General features: G+C 38.6%; 2 protein-coding genes across 2 annotated transcripts; both read left to right on the top strand.

The window, feature by feature from the left end:
- The first annotated feature begins 10,207 nt into the window (after positions 1-10,207).
- LOC139947368 (pentraxin fusion protein-like) lies at positions 10,208-13,723 on the top strand. Its single transcript, XM_071945264.1, has 5 exons — positions 10,208-10,316; positions 10,685-10,807; positions 11,469-11,612; positions 12,821-13,084; positions 13,455-13,723. The coding sequence occupies exons 1-5, from the start codon at positions 10,208-10,210 to the stop codon at positions 13,721-13,723; spliced, it is 909 nt and encodes a 302-aa protein (XP_071801365.1).
- Positions 13,724-21,841: 8,118 nt separating this feature from the next.
- Positions 21,842-22,622, top strand: LOC139946758 (uncharacterized). The gene is made up of 2 exons (XM_071944436.1): positions 21,842-21,926; positions 22,315-22,622. Exons 1-2 carry the CDS (start codon positions 21,842-21,844, stop codon positions 22,620-22,622), a joined length of 393 nt encoding a protein of 130 aa, XP_071800537.1.
- Positions 22,623-25,514: the final 2,892 nt, after the last annotated feature.

The raw sequence follows: 25,514 nt of genomic DNA, 5'->3' as shown, positions 1-25,514 counted from the left end.
GCCTCAGGAAAATGCCAACAATTTCCACCCACAAACGAAAGTAAACAAATTTGTTTCATTTGTTGCTCTATAGATGACGCACTACAACTCTAAAACGTTATTTCACTTTGATGCACACACTTCTCGCCTCAATTATTTGTGAAATTTCTATCAATAAATTGAGCTGTGCAGAAGTGAACCAACTGACACATCACCGTAAATTTATTGATGTCAGTTCGCTCTCCACTTGCCGAGGTATATTTGACTCAAGGACCACTTAATCAATAATGAACTCAACACTTGCTATAAACGATAAATTTACCAACATGTTGTTTCGCCTACTTTTCTAATTTGTATCTGGTAGCCAAACCCCATCAAAAAGGTTCCCAGTAAAAAGCTTCCCTATCTTCAAAAAGGTTACCTACCTAACATGCCTACACCGGCATGTGCAGAAGAGTTTTGGTATAAGGGAATAAATAATAATGTGCTTGGCCGGTTTTAAACACTCTGTTAATACCGGTTGCAGTATGGATGCGATAATTACCCGAGCCGGATTCAGTAGCTATAGACTGTTGAAACAGTAACAGTACACACAACCCTAGCGCAACAGACAAAGTTTTTGAAACAAATATTTCAAACATCGAATTTTCAACTGTCAAAGTGTCTGTAATTGCATTATTATTATTTTTTTTTACGTTTTTTAACAATAGGGCATTTTTGAATGGGAATAAAAGAGTATAGTGACTCGTTCTTAAACGTCCGTTTAAAACCTTGCAGGGTCGTTGCCGTGCGCTAAATGCCCTCGCCTTCGTCTCGGGCCTTTATCACACGGCAATCCAACCCTGCCGGCTTTAAACGGCCGTGTAAGAACTCGTCGCTACCCTTTTATTCCCTTAATTAAATTGTGGTACATACAATATACTGTGTTTACCAACAATTCGTATTAATTTTCTACATAGACTTTATTTCCCAACCGGCAATTATGTTTGTCCCGTTTTCAATAATATTGAAAAAAGAAATATTATATCTTTTTTCAAAGAGAGAAAATTATGAGTTGTTTTTGGCCCCTGTCTTTATCCATTATTAACAAAAGAAAGGAACTGATTCATTGCAAGTGTAACATGAGCTATTTAGTAGATGGTGAACCTCGCTGGTTGAAGAGAATATTATCGGAGTGACTGAGTACGCTCCGCAGCGTCACGCACACACACACGCACCCCCACAGACGCCATCATGTAGGTCAGATACTAGACTTGACTCAAGTCCCAATCCCGTGCCATCCCCAGGAAACTACTGTTTTGTGATGCTCTGCATTCCCAAACCTGTTCCGCATGCGGGACAGGGACTTGACGATGTCGCAGTCGCCTGATATGTAAATGTATTCACTTATGAATATGTAACATTGTTACGTGATACGTTTTGACCAATCAAACGCACCCAAAATGAAGACTAGTTCATTTGTCATTTGTGGGTTAAGTACTTAGTTGATGATTGAAATACATTTTTTTAATAACCAATTGATTATAAAAAAGAAAGCACTAAATGTACATTTGAATTTAAGTAATATGTTGTAACATACATTGGGGTCGTTTTTTTTCTTAAAATTTGAATTTTTGGAAGTGCAATAAAACGACTTATGACACAGACACCCCCTTGCCTGCTAATGAGTTTACCCGCCCCACGTGCGTGCCGCGTATAGACGCGTGCCTTACAACGTCTTCTACTGTGATGTCACAGAGTATAATGAATATTTTACCGGCGGGCAGCGCTTCCACGCTCCCATTGGTTTTGTACATCTCCCCATTTGGGGAGATTTTCCTATAACAACGTGCAGAGTAAGAAACGACATCGTCAAGTCCCATTCTCGGGACCACATTTTGACGGCGAGCGCGCACTGTACTGTGTATGCTACGTGTTGTTACATAGTAAGTTTGGGTATATGCTTAGGGACCTCTCACACGAGAATGGGACTTGAATCAAGTCTAGTCAGATACTTGAGCCATAGAACTTATGCATTGACGTCATCCAGCGGCCATCTAAGTGGGAAAACGGTGACGAAACAATCGAAACGCACAGATTTGTATGCGCGGCGCACAGGATTGGCCAATGAACAACCTCCTTTTGACCTCTAGGTGAGGGCGCCCTACTGAAATGACGTCATGTGCATAAGGTCTATTGATATCTACTAATTTACTTTTGAGCCGCGTGACGTCACATTCAATACAGTCTATACAGGAGAAGGCCCTTAATTTTGTTTCGTTTGGTTAAGGTTTCCTGCCATAATTTGCGGGTGTACTTTTGTCCCTTATTATATATAGGAAACATTCCTTATTTTGTATACGTTTAGTGACATGGCCTACGAACATAAACAGGGCATAATGGTATTTTAGACCCTGGTAAATTGTAAATCAATGAAGGGCCAAAAAATTGGTCTCGAGCATTTACAAAAGAAAACTCAAAACTGTGTTGTGTTTATTCAAGAGACATGAGTACCTTATTAAAAGACAAGTTCACTATATCGTCAAGCGGACTACAACAAGTTTCAGGTCTACCGGTCGTGACCAAAAGATAGACCTAGTGTCAAATTGGAGTCGTGCTTATTTTGTAACTTGATTACCTGTTTATTTCGTGCCTTTGTGCGATATTTTACCTGAGGTGTGTGTGACTCTTAAAATGGCAACATCATTAAACGTGTTTCCTTTATTGTGCTAAGCATGTTCAGAACCCTTGCCTTGACCGGAATCGTTGAGTCAAAGCAATGGAAACTTGCACGCACGTGAACGCGTAGACTGGGCCCCTGTCTTTATCCGCAACACCTGCTATAGATCCAACCAAATTTCCACGTGATTTTCACGATAAGCAAACAACAGCTGAATGCCAGTAATAAGCAATATGCAACAATTTAAAGTTTGGTTGGTAATCTTGTTTTTATCAAGTAAGAAATTTCATGCTAAGCAAATGTTTGTGCTTACAGGCTTTATGAAATTGGGCCATGTATTCTAAATTGTTGTATCCCTGGTTGGTAATCTTGTTTTTATCAAGTAAGAAATTTCATGCTAAGCAAATGTTTGTGCTCACAGGCTTTATGAAATTGGGCCATGTATTCTAAATTGTTGTATCCCTGCAGATGCATATTATATAAATTAACAAATCTGTAAAAACTTTGACCCAATTGGTCATCGAAGTTGTAAAAGAAAATTTAAAGAAAACGAAACATTCTTGTTGCACAATTAAGATGTATAATAAAAGGCTTCAAGCATTTGAGGTCTTTTAATATTTACTGAGATATTCATTTTGTTCAACAGTGCAGTACAACCGGTTCAGAAAACTATTTTTTATAGTCTCTGTTGTATTTTTACTCTATGACTTTTCTCTTGGATGTTTGAATTTAATTTATTGTATCTCTAACGTAGGTCAGCCTTTTGGATGCAAAGTTTGATTTTTAATAAACGAAACAAAAAGGGAAAAAAAGGAACGTCAAAAGAATCCTCGATAGTCATTATAAAGCTAATGAAGCTAATGATGATGAAATTATTTAGCTCTTACCCCAACAAAACGCTCATTAGTAAACACAAAGGAAACTGTATGTATTCTTCATTCATGATAATATTGTCGAAAACTCACGCCTTCGCATTTAATCAGCATAATAAATGAGTCAGATGAAAGCCTTGAAAAGCTATTGTGTCCGTTTTATCCTTACAAACAAATATTCGCCATAAAAATTACCGTAGCCGTTTAACGAGAGACATTTATTGTTCTTATGCGAACTTGTAATTTTATACAAATATTAAGGTTCAAATTGTGCATAAAATTTAAGCTGTGGCTATCTTTTAAAATTTGAACTGCAAGAATCTTGAAATATTAGTTTTCAGCAAACTCGGGCGGTGCAGGGACTACAGGGTTAAACAATGTTTGTTAATTTAAAGTGCAGGGCTAGTTGTTGACAAAAAGGAAAACAGAAACAAAAAAGTTTTTACGAAGAAAAGGATCAAAAGAGTGCCTAATTGTCGTGACTTATCGTGACTGAATACGCTCTTGTACTGGCAACTAATGAAGTTTCTGTAAAACCGGTGAAATATGATCAAATTTAGAGGTCTTAGAGAGGACCCTAGCTGCTGCATTCAGGGCATGTTGGAGTTTATTGAGATTTTGTTTAGACATATTGAACAAGGACTATTTCCAATGTCTAAACGAGATAAAACAAAGGCATGTACCAGGATAGAAGCTGATTTGTCATCAAGAGTTCTACGAAAACTGTTCCGGTTTTGGATATTATAATACACAGACTGACAAACTTTCTTTACATGTGTATCCATAGCCTTGCTCAAGGCAGTCGCATTATTCGCTCCGAAAAGACGCAGCTGTAAACCCACCCGCCGTATACCCTGTGCATGGTGTGTGCGATCACACCGAATGGCCAACCCGTACACACACTGTCACATCGCACGAATACTGTTCACACAAGTCATCGCACTCGTACACCACTAACCGCATGCGGAGGCCGTCAGGCCATCAGCCTTGTCGGATCTGTATCTTCCCGTTTTAATGTGTTGTATTGAAAAAATTCCAATAGTGGACGAAATTGGGGGGGCTCGAGGATATGCTAGTATGCAGCTCATGAATATGTATATCGTTCGTCAGACCTATCAGACAACACAGGATGCGAGGCAAATGAATTATTCATTTTGACGTCCAATCACGCACTTCCCTTATCACGACCTTTGGACCCTATCATGCGTCCGTGGTGGTGGTGTGTGAGGTAAACATGTCTCGTCTTTCGCGGGCATTATGGTAATGAGCTGACCGTGGGAACTCTTCGTTTATTATAGTAATGAGGTCAGTGGTTTCAACACAGATCCTACAAGGCTGTCGGCCTGACGGCCTCCGCATGCGGATAGTGTACGGGGGCATCGTGTCGTGCGATGTTACGCACAGTGAATACGGGTGGGTTTTACGCACAGTGAATACGGGTGGGTTTTTAAACAGCGGCGGTCTTTTTTCGGAGTGAATAATTCGACTGCCTTGAGCAAGGCTAGTGTATCCATAGACATAATCATATAAAAAATAACACCAAGATAACGTACAGATGTAGCGGAGGTAGTCTGAGCACTACCAATATTTACATGATGGGTTTTTATCAAACGCTGCTGATACTTATATGATACAATGAGCAATTCTGATTAAGATTCTTTTAACTTTAACTTGTTCACAAGCATCCAGGATCTCGTAGCTGTGATGCAGTTTTCAAAGCGATGTTTTGCAGAACAGTTGTGTGTCATTACGCCATGCGTTCGTGCAATGTTTGCGAGAGAAGAAGAATTTATTGTTTTGGCAATACAGATAAGTGGATTAGCCTAAACACCAGCCGTCTCGTTGTGACGAAAAAGGAGAGGATAATTATTTGAAGTTTGAATGAGATTTTTTATAATGTGACAAGTAAATTGCTAACGCTTCTTCAGGAAAAGGGGATACCAGAGAAATACCTTGTAATTCTTACAAGGACCAAAATTGATGACATTTTGAAGAAAAAAACCATAACCGTTACCTCAGATTTAGCAAAGATTACATCTTGCAGCACTTTTTCTTACTGGGCTTGAAATAGGAGAGGAAACTCGAGCCACATGGGTGGTTGCGGACTATCTTAGGAAGCTCATCAAATATTATTGCAAATATATGTATTGTCTTTACTGCTGGAAATGGCGTTATCAAAAGGCCCTGTCGAGACGCTGGTGGCCTGCTTGGGGCAATGCCATGATGAGAATGGAGGTCTGTGCCCGGTGTAAGGGACGGCTTGTGTGGGTCTTGACTGGACCAATGGCCAGACATGCCGCAGGAGAGCACGACTCAAAGTCGGCATGCCTGAACACAATTGTACAAGAACGAGAGAAAAGGGAACGACCAAAACCAAAAATAAACGTCCTGAATCGGGGGGGGGGGGGCACCAAGTTAGGTCTAAATACACGCAGAGATAAATGATAAAACGATCTGAACTCGATGTAAGTGATTTCACCTGAATGGGGAGGCTGAGAAAGCTCTTCATTTATATAGGCTTGAATACGCTTGAATGACTTTGACTATCAAACACAATGGTAAAGGTGCGGTCCTAACACAAGGAAAGCGTAAAATGCAAATTAGGGATCACCTATGGCGAGCCAAACCGACAAAACTAAATTTTGGCGCCTAAGTTAGCATGGGGTTAGGAAAATAAAGCTAGTTAGTCCAAGTGCAAGTCTTGGTGGTTGCTGTCACTAAACAGTTGTTGTATGGTAAAAAATAATAATAATACAATTCTTCCAACATTAAATAAATACCATCCACAACTACTCCGGTTTTTATAGCATCCATAAACATTTAGAAAAGGCATTGAAACAAATTAATTTTTCATATTTCTGATCTAAAAATTATTATGCGCGAAACCCCATAGTGAGACACGAGTCCACGTTGAAAAAACATAGGGGGCGCTTTCCAGGGTTAAAAACGTAGGCGTGGAAACTGACCTAGCTGCCAGACCTGGGGCCAATTTCAGGGCTCTGCTAACCGCCGAGTTCTGCGCTTACGCTCACCATTCTCCCCTTACGTGAAAGCGCCGCCTGTGCTGGCGCACAGGCCGAAATTGCCCGCGAACCCGTGAAATTCGCTTGGCGTAACCACAAAACTCCTTGCTCCCGTCGATTTGGTTTCTGCAAATTGTTTGTAACCGTTTGTTATAAATGCATATGGATAAAAAGATGTTTTAAAAGTAGAATTGTCCATCCTCTTTACTTGTGTGCGTTTAGATGGTTGATTTCGAGACCTCAAATTCTAAATCTGAAGTCTCGAAGTCAAAATCGTGGAACTGGTGGAACATTACCTGTTTCTCGAAAACTATGTCACTTCAGAGGGAGCCGTTTCTCACAACGTTTTATACCATCACTTTCTCCCCATTACAAGTCACAAAGTAAGGTTTTATGCTAATGATTATTTTGAGTAATTACCAATAGTGTCCAATGCCTTTAAATCTTTAGACATACTAATGCAAATTTTAACGCAAATTGCCAAGTACCTACTACACAATGTGATATACTCAGCATCCAAATTAGACTTACAGTTAGATTGGTATAGCAATGATAAGCAATTGGGCCTGCAGTAAGAATTTTGTTGGATTTGAACGCCAGAGTTTTGTTGGTTGTTCCACATTCCTATGATTGAGTTTGGTTTAATACCTTTATTGCCCTTTATTGCACAACAATGAAAATACATAGTGGTGCAAAAGCTGAACATGCACGCAGATCAATAGTTGCCTGTTTGTGAATAAATAGTTGTGCGCCCTCTGCACTACTCTGTCAATGTTTTAAAGTATGTTAGAAATAGAAATAACATTAATATGGGAGAAAAGAGGGGTGAAAGGGAGTTTGCTAGACATTCAACAAAATAATTACAACTTATTCAGCAAATATTATTTTCCACGCCTGAAAAAAACAGAAAAACTGTTTACTAAAAAATAATGATAAACACAATATTGGACCTAAGTGTGACCCCCCCCCCCCCCCCGCATGAAGAGCGATTCGTGGATCCGCGCCTGCTTACGGTTAGTTTGATGTTGGGCCATAAGTTTAGTAATATAAATTATTTTATATTCGAAAGGACAATCTGACATTTCTGCATCAGGATAAAAACGTGAGTCAAATTTGTGTTTTGTTTTGTCCTCCGCATTTTGGTTGGCTGACTAACCGCAGCATCATGCCAGCTTGCATGGAACACACGACACGTTCCCAGTCACCCCTATGAAATGATGTAAAAATAGCACATCGCTCGTGCAGATCTGTGCACACTAACACTGGGGGAGGGGTCGATTTCGCAGAGAAAGGGGGAAGCTAACGATTAGTAATAAGCTGTCAAATATCATCATGTGATTTGGTATTAAGACATCTTGCTTGGAGGTTTTTAGAGCTACTTTAGATAAATCTGAACTGGTTCTGAGTTCGGCCGTGTAGCAGGCATTTTGTGGTAGAGCGCTTCATAATAATTCCCGTTATTGAAGATGTATCATGTTGAATTATTCTACTTAATGGAAATGTATGCCTTTTTCGTGCATGGCGATGTAAGTCTAGACCAGATTTCCAAAAAAGGGCTGTATAGTTAAGGAAGTGAGCGGCATTTTTGAGTAAAAGTTGCTAACATACCTGATTTAACTAACTTGGGGGTGCTGAATCCGAAAATGGTGGATACCAAGGCTCATTTTTAGTCCTTCACCCTGAAAAATCAAATTTAAAACAACACAGAAAACCTAGCAGACGACGGACTTCTCACGTGAAAATAGTCAGGTTCTGCTGTGGTTCCATATTGATGTTGTCAGGATACCATACAGGGCAGGTACCCGGGTGCAGGTCAGGTATCCGTAACAAACTTGTGAGTGTACTGGATAGATCTGCAATCAAATTGCACTTTCAGAGGGACCAACAGGTGCTTTCAATGTCATTTTGAAAGTATTTGAGTTGGGGTTTTTTTCTAGAGTTATTTATGTGTTGTTTAACATTTGTTTTTAAGGGTGAAGGACTAAAAATTAGCCTTGGTATCCATCATTTTCGGATTCAGCACCCCCAAATTAGTTAAACCGCTCGAAGTTTTTTTTTGTTTAATCTGGTCTAGACTATGTTGACACAAGTCTAATGGTGTTCCCAATAGACTGCATATCTCGCGCGTGTTAAAATTGGCACTACGTTAACATACAACCTCGTTCTCAGTGGTGTTTGATCTCACCGCGCTTTGTTTTGTTTTTGTTCGATCATTATTATCCTTAACCCACTTTTGAAATTCAAATATTTTTAAAAGTTTAAAAAATAAAAAATTATCGTTGCGTTGCAAATATTCCACTTCCGATTCGCGTGTGACTTGCACAGTCTATTTTCGTTTCAGTGGAATTTAACATGTTAATCCCCGTAACACAAGGGAAGCTACGACCGAACGCACACCATGTACCCAATCGCAAATACTCAGTAGGCCCCTAGGTACGTAAGCAATAGGCGAAGGATTAGGATGCGTATTGGTCTAGCTAGCGATCAAGTTTGATCGCTAGCTAGACCAGCATGCATCTCATCCAACAGTTAGCGCTTGCGCAATGGGTATTTGCGAATAGGTCTATGCAGGTCGGATACCCTATAGTGTTGGTATGTAGGCATACGCACGTGAGTGTACACACACCATTTTTAAAGGTTTATTTGTAGTCACCCTCCATGAGCACAGAACCTCATAAAATATTTCGTCTTTTAAAAAACGTGTTTCTAATCAAGTGCCTTCTTCGAGGACGTTCAAGATTCGTGTATCAAAAGTGTGTTACTGAAACCATGACGCAGGATTGTTGTCATGGACGATTGGAAATACTTCATTGTTTAACACGTTGCCAATGGTAACAATGCGCTATGACGCGTTTCGTCATCAAGCAATCAGGGTCGATTATACTTATATATTTAACCCACCAGCTTAAAGTCTCGTCCGGTTTAACACTCAACAAAGAATTAAAAAGACAAACTTTGATAAATCCCCCAAAATAAAAACTCTGTTACATGTACCCTCGTATCTTAATTACAGGCACGGACACCTTCGGTAATTGTCACTTGATGTACCCCGATATTGAATTATGCATAAAATTAAAAATCTAAGATCATCTGGACTTTACTTTGCCGTCGAAGTTGCAAGAGAATAGTGACAGAGAACACACCCTTGTTGCACAAAGTTGTGTACTTTAAGTGCATAATTTATTCTCATGCTTTTGTATTGTCTTGTATATTCTTCCAATAAACCTTTTTCACAACCACCATATCACTTTGAAAATGGAACAAGATCCATATGTACCCTTTAAAGGTAGGGTCTTATTCCAACCGCATCCTTAGCCCATTCGCGAACGGACACCTGCCCTTAATTAAATTCTCTGATTCACATGTTTTTCGGGGGTGAACAATATAAAAACCATTAAACTCGAAGGGAAAACTTTCTCGAAATAGTGAACAAACCATTACTAGCTGCAATGATTCTAAGTACAATTTTCTTTTTTCTTTTTTCTTTTTTGGCAGTTTAATAAATTTTACCCTCATAATAATCAGGGGCGAGCACCCCAGTAAACACGTGACCCACGAGTCCAGCGCCTATTGGTTGACGGCCATATACTGGCAGATTGTATTAAACACACCGCGTTCAGTCTGTACTGAAAGGATATTTCAGAAACATAGCACTAGTCTTGTGTGGTGCAAGGATGGCTCTCTGTGAGGGTATAATGTGGCCAGAGAAAAACCTGTTGATATTTCTCTTTGGAATCCTCGCGTGGTTTTACCCGCTATCCTGCTGGTGCCTCAATCTCACTGGTAAGTATATTAATAACGGTAAAACTAAATGGCGAACACTAATAAAGCAAACACAACATACTTTGAGGCAAAGTATACATTCAGTTTTCGGAACCGGTCATTAATGTTTAACATTATGTAAACCGTAAAACTTACATGACTTTGTCAACATTTCGTTCAAAAGGTTGCGTCTTGAGAAATCGCCGAAAACCCTAAAAGCATAATGTGCACGCACGGAGAATTATCTTTAGAAGGAAAACACAATGTGATTTATGAAAGTGGAATGTCTCTCAGTTTGTAAGTTTGTAATATAAACTTTAAGTGTAATTATCAAAAAGTTGATCTCCCTTGAACGAATATTTTATTGTATTGAGTCATGTTCATTTCAGCATTGGATCTCCGCGGGATGCAAGCCAGCCAGATCTCGGACTACAGAAATTATGCATTTGCAGCTCGAGCAATTGACGGCAACCCAAACACACAATTCTCTGTGGGATCTTGCTCCGCTACGGGTAAGTTTGAAGTCTAAATTTAAAAAAAAATTGGAGGATGCAAATGTTAAATTACATTGGTGGCTTAGAAGAGAGTGTAACTCGGCGCAACAAACATACGAGCCTCGCATTTTAAAACTTTGTTCGATTTGTAATCTCCGCACACTCGTATCGTATCGTGGGTTGCACCAAGAACTGACGAGGGCCTATATAGCAAGCAATTCCGTGTTTAGAGACAACCGCAGTTGAACTGATGATTATTTATCAGCCTCGTACACGTAACGTTCGTACGCGCATCTTTAGATACACAGATGCACAACCGGGTTCGAGTTGGGTAAAAAAGACGTCTTGGTCTCCGCCGGGTTTCTAGTAAAACTAGGACATATATATCATGTGACGCGCTCTAAACCAATGAAAAGACAGAAGTTTTGAAAGGGCCTGGTCGGACTTTGTGACATGGATGCGACTTTTTCCTTCTGTCGAATACCAACCAACTACAAAATAAACTGTCAGTGTAAATCTTTAATACATTGGTGTGGAAAGCAGTCCAAAACGAGTTTTTAACTCTCAATCACTTCGTGGAACTTCGTTAATGCTTAAAAAGGTCAACAGATCACTTCGTGGGAACACAGTAGTCAAAACTGCGTGTTTGTTTGTGGTTATACACCATCGATACCATAAGGTTTTCAACACCAGTATGTAATCCAGAACTCTCTTAAATTCGTTCATGTTGTAGGCCTAAATTCCCATCCCTGGTGGAAGGTGTACCTGGGAGCAAACCACTGCCTCGGTCGTATCACCCTTGTCAACAGAGGAGATTGCTGTAGTAAGTTCTAAAAGTTAATACTTTGAAACGTTTTGATAATATGACTGGCGCGATCTTGGGTTATAAAGCCGAGGTATCTGATAATCAGCGATAACTTACTGTACTTATTTAAACTTTTTACCAAAGAGGACCTGTTCATGTGATTATCAAAACGGAAAATGTTCAATTAAAGTGAAATTTAGTTTGAAATGTAGTTCTCAATTGTGATATTTATCACTCGATCTTGTGCGGAGTGATACCGGCACGGCTGAAAGGGAGTTTAGGAGGGTATGCCTGGAATGAGGTGCCTGCTGACCTAGCTAGCGAACAAATTCGATCGCAAGCTAGACCAAGGCCCGATTTCATGGCTCTGCTGACCGCCGGATTCTGCGCTTACGTTCACCGTTCTCCGTTCACGCTAAAGCGCCGAATTACTATGCGTAGAATGCCTACGTGGAGTACGCACACACACAAGCCAAAACTCCCCGCAAACTCGTGAATACGACTGGAATAAAAGACTTTTGAACGCTAGGTGGCAGCACACCTTTAAGGTAAATGTTCATTGTTATCGTAGTTCTGAGCATGCGCACATTACCGAGAACAATGGATTTTACCTGGTAAGTCTGCTGCCACCAAGCGTCTCGAAAGTCCCTTATTCCTTGCTTCCGCGAGTGCCGATTTGGTGCTCAGAATAAGCAGAGCCATGACATTAGGCCAATGCACGACATGATCCAACAGTCTGGCAAACGCATTCGCAATGGGTATTTTCGAAAAGGTCTACATGCACATTGACGGACTTTCTGTGACAATAAAAGTGCCATGAGTGGGTTTGTTGATGATACAAACCATGACATTTTATTATGAATACCTACAATATGCTATACTGACGAGTATTTTCTGGCAAGAGTTTTTATCTGTTTTTTTGCTTCGCAGACAAAAGGAACTTAAGATCATTCTGATTAGGAAAAATCCACCTAGATCTTTATCATTAACACAATCAATGATTACACTGCAATGCCTATCGGTGGTGGCTAACCCCAACGTGTCGTTTAATTTGGTGTCATGTTTGTTAATGGGGATAAATAATGTAATGTAGTGAACATCAAAACCATTAAAAACATTGGTTGTCCTATACTAGAAGAAGAAAAAATAAACAAGCTTTACACCAACATGAAGACAATGCATCCTGAACTGAAATGAGTTTATAAGAAATGATTTTTCATTGGCAGATAATCGATTAATTGGTGCTGTCGTAAGAGCAGGCATAGAGAGCGACATTTTCAACAATGCCGCGTGTGGGTTACCAGTGACATCGGACCAAGCATCGATCCCTGGGGGACACATACCGTTTTTGTGTGACCCTCCCGTGATTGCGCAGTACGTCAGCGTGGACGACAAAGATCATAAAATGAATGAACATGAGAACAACCTCATAACACTGTGCGAAGTGATGGTCGAAGAGTACCCACTGGAATACTGCCCTCAATCAACAAGTAAGAAGAAAAAGAAGGGGACAAAATTTCGAAGATAAATGAAAGTAAACCATGTTGTTTTTAATGAAGAAAAAACAATTGTTTTATTCAGCACCTCATCAAGAATGATAAACTAACTCTGTTGTGGCATTTGCTATTATTATTTGGTTAACAGAATCTTAAAATCATTGCACCATAGTTGCTAATTAAAGATCAGAGCATCAACCTCAACCTATATGAGTCTACTGCTCATTTTGGTTGTTTTGCTGCTGCCGGTTCGACCGATAGTTTGCGGCATTTTTTGCATTTTTGTTTGCAATCTACCAGAACACCATATTTTCGTTGCTACTATTATAAGCTGTTTGGTTTTACTTTTCAGCCATGTCTACAGCAGCAACGATCGCGGACCCGTCGGTCTCCATCACCTGCATGTCCACATTGATGTTTGTGGACAAAGAAGTATCAGATGCACGCCCTCTGTCGGTCCTTCACATGAAGTCACCCATGCAATGTTTCATGCGTTGCAAGATAACTAACGAGTGTTGGTCTTTCGACTACGACATGACTTTTGGTCAGTGCAGGCTCTACGATGTAAAGGCTGGATACTTGAAAGCAGATGATCAGCCAGGCTGCTTGGTGTATGCAGTAGTCCGTGGCTAGACCAGTATTGCAATATTATTATTTGACTTCGCGCTCGATGTGTTGCAAATTATATTCATTTCAAAAGTCCTTACCCTATTTTTACTTTTCGTTTTACTTGTTTGTATGCAAGTCGCTCTAGGTAAAGGGCTACAAGGAAGAAAACATAACATGATTGTTCATAGAAGTTGTTTGTTCCAACTTCAACTTCACTGGATTGCTGTTTGTTATGTGTTCCATTAGTTCAGTATAAACTAAACAAAGATGTTAAACCTGAGTACAGACATGTACAACAATAATTAATACGCAAATTAAAAAGCCAAAACAACTTTATATCTACTTACTTGTCTTTTCAAATGCTATAAAAAAATCCTAGACAGACCTTCAGTCTGTGAAATGCGTTGTGGCTTGGATATAACTCCAAATAGTTTGATTTACCCCGCAATACTTCAATACTGCAGTAAAACACAGTAGTGGGCCTCAGGAAAATGCCAACAATTTCCACCCACAAACGAAAGTATACAAATTTGTTTCATTTGTTGCTCTATAGATGACACACTACAACTCTAAAACGTTATTTCACTTTGATGCACACACTTCTCGCGTCAATTATTTGTTAAATTTCTATCAATAAATTGAGCTGTGCAGAAAGGAACCAACTGACACATCACCGTACATTTATTGATGTCAGTTCGCTCTCCACTTGCCGAGGTATATTTGACTCAAGGACCACTTAATCAATAATGAACTCAACACTTGCTATAAACGATAAATTTACCAACATGTTGTTTCGCCTACTTTTCTAATTTGTATCTGGTAGCCAAACCCCATCAAAAAGGTTCCCAGTAAAAAGCTTCCCTATCTTCAAAAAGGTTACCTACCTAACATGCCTACACTGGCATGTGCAGAAGAGTTTTGGTATAAGGGAATAAATAATAATGTGCTTGGCCGGTTTTAAACACTCTGTTTAATACCGGTTGCAGTATGGATGCGATAATTACCCGAGCCGGATTCAGTAGCTATAGACTGTTGAAACAGTAACAGTACACACAACCCACGCGCAACAGACAAAGATTTTGAAACAAATATTTCAAACATCGAATTTTCAACTGTCAAAGTGTCTGTAATGTACTATTATTTTTTTTGTTTACGTTTTTTAACAAAAGGGCATTCATGAATGGGAATAAAAGAGTATAGTGACTCGTTCTTAAACGTCCGTTTAATACCTTGCAGGGTCGTTGCCGTGCGCTAAATGCCCTAGCCTTCGGCTCGGGCCTTTATCACACGGCAATCCAACCTTGCCGGCTTTAAACGGCCGTGTAAGAACTCGTCGTTACCCTTTTATTCCCTTAATTAATCTGTGGTACATACAAAATACTGTGTTTACCAACAATTCGTATTAATTTTCTACATAGACTTTATTTCCCAACCGGCAATTATGTTTGTCCCGTTTTCAATATTTCTTTTTTCAAAGAGAGAAAATTATGAGTTGTTTTTGGCCCCTGTCTTTATCCATTATTAACAAAAGAAAGGAAATAATTCATTGCAAGTGTAACATGAGCTATTTAGTAGATGGTGAACCTCGCTGGTTGAAGAGAATATATCGGAGTGACTGAGTACGCTCCGCAGCGTCACGGACACACACGCACACGCACACACGCCATCATGTAGGTCAGATACATTGATCTCCATTATACTTCAGTATAATGGAGATCAATGGTCAGATACTTGAGCCATAGACCTTATGCATTGACGTCATCCAGCGGTCATCTTAGTGGAAAAAAGGGTGACGAAACAATCGAAACGCACAGATTTGTATGCGCGGCGCACAGGATTGGCCAATGAACAACCTCCTTTTGACCTCTAGGTGAGGGCGCCCTACTGAAATGACGTCATGTGCATAAGGTCTATTGATATATACTAATTTACTTTTGAGCCGCGTGACGTCACATTCAATGCAGTCTATACAGGAGAAGGCCCTTAATTTTGTTTCGTTTGGTTAAGGTTTCCTGCCATAATTTGCGGGTGTACTTTTGTCCCTTATTATATATAGGAAACATTCCTTGTTTTGTATACGTTTAGTGACATGGCCTGCGAACATAAACAGGGCATAATGGTATTTTAAACCCTGGTAAATTGTAAATCAATGAAGGGCCAAAAAATTGGTCTCGAGCATTTACAAAAGAAAACTCAAAACTGTGTTGTGTTTATTCAAGAGACATGAGTACCTTATTAAAAGACAAGTTCACTATATCGTCAAGCGGACTACAACAAGTTTCAGGTCTACCGGTCGTGACCAAAAGATAGACCTAGTGTCAAATTGGAGTCGTGCTTATTTTGTAACTTGATTACCTGTTTATTTCGTACCTTTGTGCGATATTTTACCTGAGGTGTGTGTGACTCGTAAAATGGCAACATCATTAAACGTGTTTCCTTTATTGTGCTAAGCATGTTCAGAACCCTTGCCTTGACCGCAATCGTTGAGTCAAAGCAATGGAAACTTGCACGCACGTGTACGCGTAGACTGGGCCACTGTCTTTATCCGCAACACCTGCTATAGATCCAACCAAATTTCCACGTGATTTTCACGATAAGCAAACAACAGCTGAATGCCAGTAATAAGCAATATGCAACAATTTAAAATTTGGTTGGTAATCTTGTTTTTATCAAGTAAGAAATTTCATGCTAAGCAAATGTTTGTGCTTACAGGCTTTATGAAATTGGGCCATGTATTCTAAATTGTTGTATCCCTGGTTGGTAATCTTGTTTTTATCAAGTAAGAAATTTCATGCTAAGCAAATGTTTGTGCTTACAGGCTTTATGAAATTGGGCCATGTATTCTAAATTGTTGTATCCCTGCAGATGCATATTATATAAATTAACAAATCTGTAAAAAACTTTGACCCAATTGGTCATCGAAGTTGTAAAAGAAAATTTAAAGAAAACGAAACATTCTTGTTGCACAATTAAGATGTATAATAAAAGGCTTCAAGCATTTGAGGTCTTTTAATATTTACTGAGATATTCATTTTGTTCAACAGTGCAGTACAACCGGTTCAGAAAACTATTTTTTATAGTCTCTGTTGTATTTTTACTCTAGGACTTTTCTCTTGGATGTTTGAATTTAATTTATTGTATCTCTAACGCAGGTCAGCCTTTTGGATGCAAAGTTTGATTTTTAATAAACGAAACAAAAAGGGAAAAAAGGAACGTCAAAAGAATCCTCGATAGTCATTATAAAGCTAATGAAGCTAATGATGATGAAATTATTTAGCTCTTACCCCAACAAAACGCTCATTAGTAAACACAAAGGAAACTGTATGTATTCTTCATTCATGATAATATTGTCGAAAACTCACGCCTTCGCATTTAATCAGTATAATAAATGAGTCAGATGAAAGCCTTGAAAAGCTATTGTGTCCGTTTTATCCTTACAAACAAATATTCGCCATAAAAATTACCGTAGCCGTTTAACGAGAGACATTTATTGTTCTCATGCGAACTTGTACTTTTATACAAATATCAAGGTTCAAATTGTGCATAAAATTTAAGCTGTGGCTATCTTTTAAAATTTGAACTACGATTCCAGTAATTAACTGCAAGAATCTTGAAATATTAGTTTTCAGCAAACTCGGGCGGTGCAGGGACTACAGGGTTAAACAATGTTTGTTAATTTAAAGTGCAGGGCTAGTTGTTGACAATAAACACTGTCAGTGCATTCGACGCTTCTAATGACCTGGTAAATTTTACCAATAAAGAGCTGAACAATATTTTGCACTCATTGATGCCATCTGCCTTTTTTTTTCTTTTTTTTCTTTTTCATCAGTTTGTCATGCCCATGACTATCATCCGAATGGTGCACCCATGTGCGTTTGATTATTACTAATTATTTTGTTTATAGTCTTTAAGAAACAACATTAAAACAACTGAGGCAAAATCTTCATCAATGAACCTAGGTGTCATACTGTTTTTGTGATTTGTAACCCTGGTTATGGTGTTTTGACAAGGACTGTCACTGAAATTCTACTTTAATTACTTTAACACGCGGGTATAAAAGTTAAATCAGACTTGTGCCCGCGTGAGAACTTTGTTTTCATGATAATCACATATTACAAAGTAAGAGTCGATTTCATGTCAATTCGACACTTGTATCTGACTAATGGTCTACTCGAAACGAACACCATTTCTATCGATCAATTCTGTATTGGCTCTTAGGGAAACAATATTACGATCACAGACTTGCAAACCAAGTCTACTAAAGTTTAAGGTACGCTAAAGACTTTAAACAAATTAATCAATCTGTGGAGGCAACTTATTTTGTGTTTGATCGTCATTGTATACGGTTGTAGAAGTTGAATGAATGTTTAGTTCTAAAGATAGTTAATTCAAAACTTAGCGGCACAGATTGTCTTTTAAACTTGTAGAAGAAGAGTTTGTATGTAAGGGAATAAATAAAATTGTGCTTGTGAATGGCCGGTTTTAAACACTATGTTTAATACCGGTTGCAGTCTGGGTGCTAATAATCACCCTCGCCTGCTTCACTTTATTTATTTATTTCTGACCACTGTAGAAGTAAGTCGAGATATTCTTGCATTTTACCGGACTGCTAATGTGAAAAGAGAGTTTCAACAATACCTGAAGGAACATTACAGAATTGGTTTTTCGCCAACAAAACAGTTGCTGGCACTGTAAGCACTTTATGTAATCTACCATTTTGTATTATACATAAACTGACAAACCTGTAGAATTATTTTCGAGATCGATCGGCCATCTCGGTCACGAGAGAATAGTGAAAAACCGATTCGGACTTTGCATTGCGTCGAAGCCAAGATAAAAATTAGTAAAACCCTCATTGAGCGATAAACTCCAATGGTGAAGTTAAATTATTTATTTCTGATCAAATATGACCTTTTAGACAGAAACATTTCAATGGATGTTTTCTAGTATCATCATCATTAGACCTTGTATAAGTTTTATGTAAATCTGAGTACTTCACGATTTTTGTTTTTTACCAATTCTGCAATGTTCCTTTAAGTCATCAACATATTTCTAAACAATCCTTTGTATTAAAAACCCTTCAAAAGCACCACCCGGTCATTCTTTTTTCAATATCTAGTTTTTTAACCATTTAGCCACTGGACCGCCCAGCCGCCTATCGATATACTGTATGTGGTAGGAGGAAACCTTGCTAGCTTGTGTTTGTAAAAAAAAAAGCTAATGAAGCTAATGATGATTTGGCTCTTACCCCAACAAAACGCTCATTAATAAACACAAAGGAAACTGTATTTATTCATCATTCATGATAATATTGTCGAAAACTAACGCCTTCGCATTTAATCAGTATAATAATTGAGTCAGATAAAAGCCTTGAAAAGCTATTGAGTCCGTTTTATCCTTACAAACAAATATTCGCCATAAAAATTACCGTAGCCGTTTAACGAGAGACATTTATTGTTCTTATGCGAACTTGTACTTTTATACAAATATCAAGGTTCAAATTGTGCATAAAGTTTAAGCTGTGGCTATCTTTTAAAATTTGAACTACGATTCCAGTAATTAACTGCAACAATCTTGAAATATTAGTTTTCAGCAAACTCGGGCGGTGCAGGGACTACAGGGTTAAACAATGTTTGTTAATTTAAAGTGCAGGGCTAGTTGTTGACAATAAGGAAAACCGAAACAATGAAGTTTTTACGAAGAAAAGGATCAAAAGAGTGCTTTATTATCGTGACTTATCGTGACTGAATACGCTCTTGTACTGGCAACTATTAATGAAGTTTCTGTAAAACCGGTGAAATATGATCAAATTTAGAGGTCTTAGAGAGGACCCTAGCTGCTGCATTCAGGGCATGTTGGAGTTTATTGAGATTTTGTTTAGACATATTGAGCAAGGACTATTTCCAATATCTAAACGAGATAAAACAAAGGCATGTACCAGGATAGAAGCTGATTTGTCATCAAGAGTTCTACGAAAACTGTTCCGGTTCTGGATATTATAATACACAGACTGACAAACTTTCTTTACATGTGTATCCATAGACATACTCATATAAAAAATAACACCAAGATAACGTACAGATGTAGCGGGGGTAGTCTGAGCACTACCAATATTTACATGATGGGTTTTTATCTGATTAAGATTCTTTTAACTTTAACTTGTTCACAAGCATCCAGGATCTCGTAGCTGTGATGCAGTTTTCAAAGCGATGTTTTGCAGAACAGTTGTGTGTCATTACGCCATGCGTTCGTGCAATGTTTGCGAGAGAAGAAGAATTTATTGTTTTGGCAATACAGATAAGTGGATTAGCCTAAACACCGGCCGTCTCGTTGTGACGAAAAAGGAGAGCATAATTATTTGAAGTTTGAATGAGATTTTTTATAATGTGACAAGTAAATTGCTAACGCTTCTTCAGGAAAAGGGGATACCAGAGAAATACCTTGTAATTCTTACAAGGACCAAAATTGATGACATTTTGAAGAAAAAAAAACATAACCGTTACCTCAGATTTAGCAAAGATTACATCTTGCAGCACTTTTTCTTACTGGGCTTGAAATAGGAGAGGAAACTCGAGCCACATGGGTGGTTGCGGACTATCTTAGGAAGCTCATCAAATATTATTGCAAATACATGTATTGTCTTTACTGCTGGAAATGGCGTTATCAAAAGGCCCTGTCGAGACGCTGGTGGCCTGCTTGGGGCAATGCCATGATGAGAATGGAGGTCTGTGACCGGTGTAAGGGACGGCTTGTGTGGGTCTTGACTGGACCAATGGCCAGACATGCCGCAGGAGAGCACGACTCAAAGTCGGCATGCCTGAACACAATTGTACAAGAACGAGAGAAAAGGGAACGACCAAAACCAAAAATAAACGTCCTGAATCGGGGGGGGGGGGCACCAAGTTAGGTCTAAATACACGCAGAGATAAATGATAAAACGATCTGAACTCGATGTAAGTGATTTCACCTGAATGGGGAGGCTGAGAAAGCTCTTCATTTATATAGGCTTGAATACGCTTGAATGACTTTGACTATCAAACACAATGGTAAAGGTGCGGTCCTAACACAAGGAAAGCGTAAAATGCAAATTAGGGATCACCTATGGCGCCCAAGTTAGCCTGGGGTTAGGAAAGTGCAAGTCTTGGTGGTTGCTGTCACTATACAGTTGTTGTATGGTTAAAAAATAATAATAATACAATTCTTCCAACATTAAATAAATACCATCCACAACTACTCCGGTTTTTATAGCATCCATAAACATTTAGAAAAGGCATTGAAACAAATTAATTTTTCATATTTCTGATCTGAAAATTATTATGCGCGAAACCCCATAGTGAGACACGAGTCCACGTTGAAAAAACATAGGGGCGCTTTCCAGGGTTTAAAAGGTAGGCGTGGAAACTGACCTAGCTGCCAGACCTGGGGCCAATTTCAGGGCTCTGCTAACCGCCGAATTCTGCGCTTACGCTCACCATTCTCCGCTTACGTGAAAGCGCCGCCTGTGCTGGCGCACAGGCCGAAATTGCCCGCGAACCCGTGAAATTCGCTTGGCGTTACCACAAAACTCCTTGCTCCCGTTGGCGCCGATTCTTTGCTTGTGCGGTAAGCAAACCATAAGTAACACGTTGCCTTGGATCGGTCGATTTGGTTTTTGCAAATCGTTTGTAACCGTTTGTTATAAATGCATATGGATAAAAATATGTTTTAAAAGTAGAATACAATGATCCACACAAATTTGCCTCGAAATTGCGTGGTTTTCCTTTTACTTTGCGAACTAACACGGTCGGACATTTATGGTTAAATTATCAAGAACCAGGCCTCGGCGGGTTTACACTAGTTAAAAACCTCTTCACCACACATTGATTCCCTTATTAAAAACCAAGTTTTACACCCAGATGAAGATGGTTTGAAGTTAATGCATCCTTAATTGAAACGAGTTAATAAGCATGGATGTTTAATTGGCAGAAGTTCGGTTGATTGGTGCTGTCGTAAGAGCAGGCATAGAGAGCAACATTTTCAGCACTGCCGCTTGTGGGTTACCAGTGACATTGGACCAAGCATGGATCCCTGGGGGACATATACAGTTGTTGTGTGACCCTCCCGTGATTGCGCAGTTCGTCAGTGTGGACGACAAAGATCATAATGAATGGATTTGAGAACAACCTCGTAACACTGTGCGAAGTAATGGTTGAAGAGTACCCCATCGAAGACTGCCTTCAATCAAAAAGTAAGAAATAATATTAAGAAAATTAATTATGACAAAGAGCGGTTTTTGTATTTTTATGTAGTTAACCTTTTTTGTTGAATGAGGAAGTCTACAAACAACTATTTTTTCTTTATTCAGTACACATAGTCTTGAATGGTAAACTCACTTTGTGAAAGTATTTGCCAGAATGCCTGATTGTTTCATTAATAGCTTTATAATGTGTTGTAACGGTTGTTTGATTTTTCGGCGGTCTTATTATAAAGGGATTTACCGCCTCTGTAAATTACTTTGTCGTTATCTTTTCGACAAAGATGCAAAGATCTCGGAGAAGAGTCATATTAAATATTTTGCGAACAACCAAAGCGTGTTCTCGCCTTCTACTTCTTTATTTTATAATGCTATTCAACAGCCACTGATAAGTCAACCACTGAGATGTCTACAGTTGCATTGGACGTGGACGCGCCGATCTACATCACCTGCAAGACCTCATTGATGCTTGTGGATAAACAAATAACCAACGCACGCCCTCTGTCGGTCCTTCACATGAAGTCGAAGTTGCGCTGTTTCCAGCGGTGTTTAAGAATGAATAACGAGTGTTGGTCTTTCGACTACGTCATGACTTCTGGTCAGTGCAGGCTCTACGGTGTAAAGGCTGGAGACTTGATAGCAGATGATAATAAGCCAGGCTGTTTGGTGTACGCAGTAGTCCGTGGCTAGACCATGAGCCGCAATCATCATTAAGTAATGGTAATTTAAAACGGAGAAGAAGTATCATTTGTTATTACGTGAAAGGATTTTTTAATGAAGATTTGTTGCCTAATTTCAGCCCTAAATTTTAGGTAACATTATTATCATTATAATTTACTCGATACATAATATAAAAAACATGTACATGTCTAGCTAGAAGTGATGTTTTGTAAACTAAGGAGGATGTTTATCGATGTGTTGAGTAATTTATGGGGTGTAATGGGAAATGCTGTTTAAAGTCACCTGGAAATATAATGCATGAGAAAGATGTCTCTCTCGGAGCAAAATATATATTTTTTAGTACTTACCATGGAAACGTGTCCAGTTTACAGTTTTAATTTATAAAAAGGGTTGATATGTGCAATGAGAACTTACACGAATTAGTGAGCTGTTTAAAGGCAGTGGACATGTTTGGTAATGTATTGTTAAAGACCAGTTTCAGCACATGGTGTTATCACAACATTATGCATAAAATACAAATCTTTAAAAGTTTGGTCTCGATTGACCATCGAATTGGTGATAAAATAAGAAGAAAAATTCTTTGTAGCACTCATGTGTGTGCTTTGAGATGCTTAAAAAAAAGCTTCACGCATGACTTCGAGATCTCAAAATCTAACTCCGAGGTCTCAAAATCAAATTCTCGAAAAAAAATCATTCGTTCTCGAAAACTACGTCACTTTAGGGGAAGCCGTTTCTCACAATGTATAACTATCAACCTCTCCACATTTCTCGTTACCGCAAGTAAGGTTTTACGTCGATAATTATTTTGAAAAATTACCAATAGTGTCCACTGCCTTTAAAGCTTCATTTGGATAAAAAAAAAAAAATACAGCGCAAACCCGAAACAAAGAGTACGTCTCGTCTATCCTTGGACCCCCAACTAACAACATTGAAGCGAAGTGGCTCGTAAAAAGCCATTAATAGGCATACGCTTCCATGCGTAGGGCATATGTAATAATTTCATAATTGATTTATTTTCGGGGGATGTTAATCAGTGAAAATTCTAACAAGCCAAACATTGAAAATAAATATAAAGTTTAGTTGTTTCAATTGTTTCAAGAGGCTAAGTGACTTAGTTTGTTGAGTATTTGAATTTAGCCATAATATTGACATACCTCCATTTGAATTTACGTAGTGTGGTGCACCGTAGGCATATTATAGCTGTTGTTGTCGAGCAATAATCTGATGATAGAACGCACGTCACGGAGGTAGCGATGGCGAGGAATTTGCCGAATAAAGGAAAGCACACACGATTAATTAAGGCAATTAGGATTTAGCGTAGCCAAATGTCCTTGATGACAAAGAATCGTGGTACAGAAAAAAGAATCGTGGTACAGATAAACTGATGCCAGCTAATAGGCCCTACTCATCCCAAGTGGCTAACAACAATTGTCGAGTATAATTTAATTTTCCATCCTCTTTAGTTCAATTGGTACCACAATTTGAAAATGGATTTTTTTTGTTTTTCACATAATAGTGATCCCGATCTTCAGAAAACATTTTGTTTTTTAGGCTGTGAACTTCGAAAAGGTTTTTGGTCGAATGATATTAATGGAGGATTGTTTGTTTGTAAAAATTAATTTACAAGAACAAACATTCATGAAATTTGACATTTCCAGCCCATTGAGTTATCAATCTCACCTCTTTTTAATCCCTGTTGTTGGTGAGGGAGCACTGGTCACTAAAGCACTTGATGTACGTGGGTCCCGTGCCTGGATAACATTGGAGATCGGTGACCACTGCAACAAAATGACGAGAATTAGTGATTTTAGAAAGAAAGAAAAAAATGTTGACACAGTGACATCATCGTTGCATCATCTCCTTTCACTTTATTGATGTAATGCAATTACTCGACCCAAAATAACCCACAGCACCAACATCAATTGCTGTATGTTATTAAATCTTTAGACGTACACAATGATTACAAGTTGGACAGAGGCTGTCAAGGTTAAAACAAAAAAGTATAAAAACTGTCATCTAAGAGATGTGTAAAACCAGACCCCTAAACGTTAAAAATATAATAGCAACATTATACCAAAACCATAATTTATTTTCAATCCCAACTTTACAAAACCTTTTTTAACGCAATTTGCCAAGGTATACCCATACACAAATTAGACTTACAGTTAGATTGGTATAGCAATGATAAGCAATTGGGCCTGCAGTAAGAATTTTGTTGGATTTGAACGCCAGAGTTTTGTTGGTTGTTCCATATTCCTATGATTGAGTTTGGTTTAATACCTTTATTGCCCTTTATTGCACAACAATGAAAATACATAGTGGTGCAAAAGCTGAACATGCACGCAGATCAATAGTTGCCTGTTTGTGAATAAATAGTTGTGCGCGCATTGCACTACTCTGTCAATGTTTTAAAGGCAGTGGACACTATTGGTAATTACTCAAAATAATTATTAGTATAAAACTAGTAATTTTCCACGAATTTGATTTCGAGACCTCAAGTTTAGAACTTGAGGTCTCGAAATTAACCATCTAAACGCACACAACTACGAGTGACAAGGGTGTTTTTTCTTTCATTATTACCTCGCAACTTCAACGACCAATTGAGCTCAATTTTTCACAGGTTTGTTATTTCATGCATATGTTGACATACACCAAATGAGAAGACTGGTCTTTGACAATTACCAATAGTGTCCACTGTCTTTAAAGTCTGTTAGAAAAAGAAATAAAATTAATATGGGAGAAAAGAGGGGTGAAAGGGAGTTGCTAGACATTCAACTAAATAATTACAACTTATTCAGCAAATATTATTTTCCACGCCTGAAAAAAACAGAAAAACTGTTTTCCAAAAAATAACGATAAACATAATATTGAACCTAAGTGTGACCCCCCCCCCCCCCCCGC

This window comes from Asterias amurensis, chromosome 14 (genome assembly GCF_032118995.1).
Source record: "Asterias amurensis chromosome 14, ASM3211899v1".
NCBI classification, from domain to species: Eukaryota; Metazoa; Echinodermata; class Asteroidea; order Forcipulatida; family Asteriidae; genus Asterias; species Asterias amurensis.
This window is presented reverse-complemented; position numbering and strand designations above follow the sequence as displayed.

What these genes read in the sequence shown, in the direction of transcription:
- LOC139947368 (XM_071945264.1), top strand. Translation starts at nt 10,208, where the DNA reads ATGGCTCTCTGTGAGGGTATAATGTGGCCAGAGAAAAACCTGTTGATA. An exon ending in CTGGTGCCTCAATCTCACTG is followed by an intron (nt 10,317 to 10,684) that starts GTAAGTATATTA and finishes TGTTCATTTCAG; the next exon opens with CATTGGATCTCCGCGGGATG. An exon ending in CAACAGAGGAGATTGCTGTA is followed by an intron (nt 11,613 to 12,820) that starts GTAAGTTCTAAA and finishes TTTCATTGGCAG; the next exon opens with ATAATCGATTAATTGGTGCT.
- LOC139946758 (XM_071944436.1), top strand. Translation starts at nt 21,842, where the DNA reads ATGAATGGATTTGAGAACAACCTCGTAACACTGTGCGAAGTAATGGTT. An exon ending in AGACTGCCTTCAATCAAAAA is followed by an intron (nt 21,927 to 22,314) that starts GTAAGAAATAAT and finishes GCTATTCAACAG; the next exon opens with CCACTGATAAGTCAACCACT.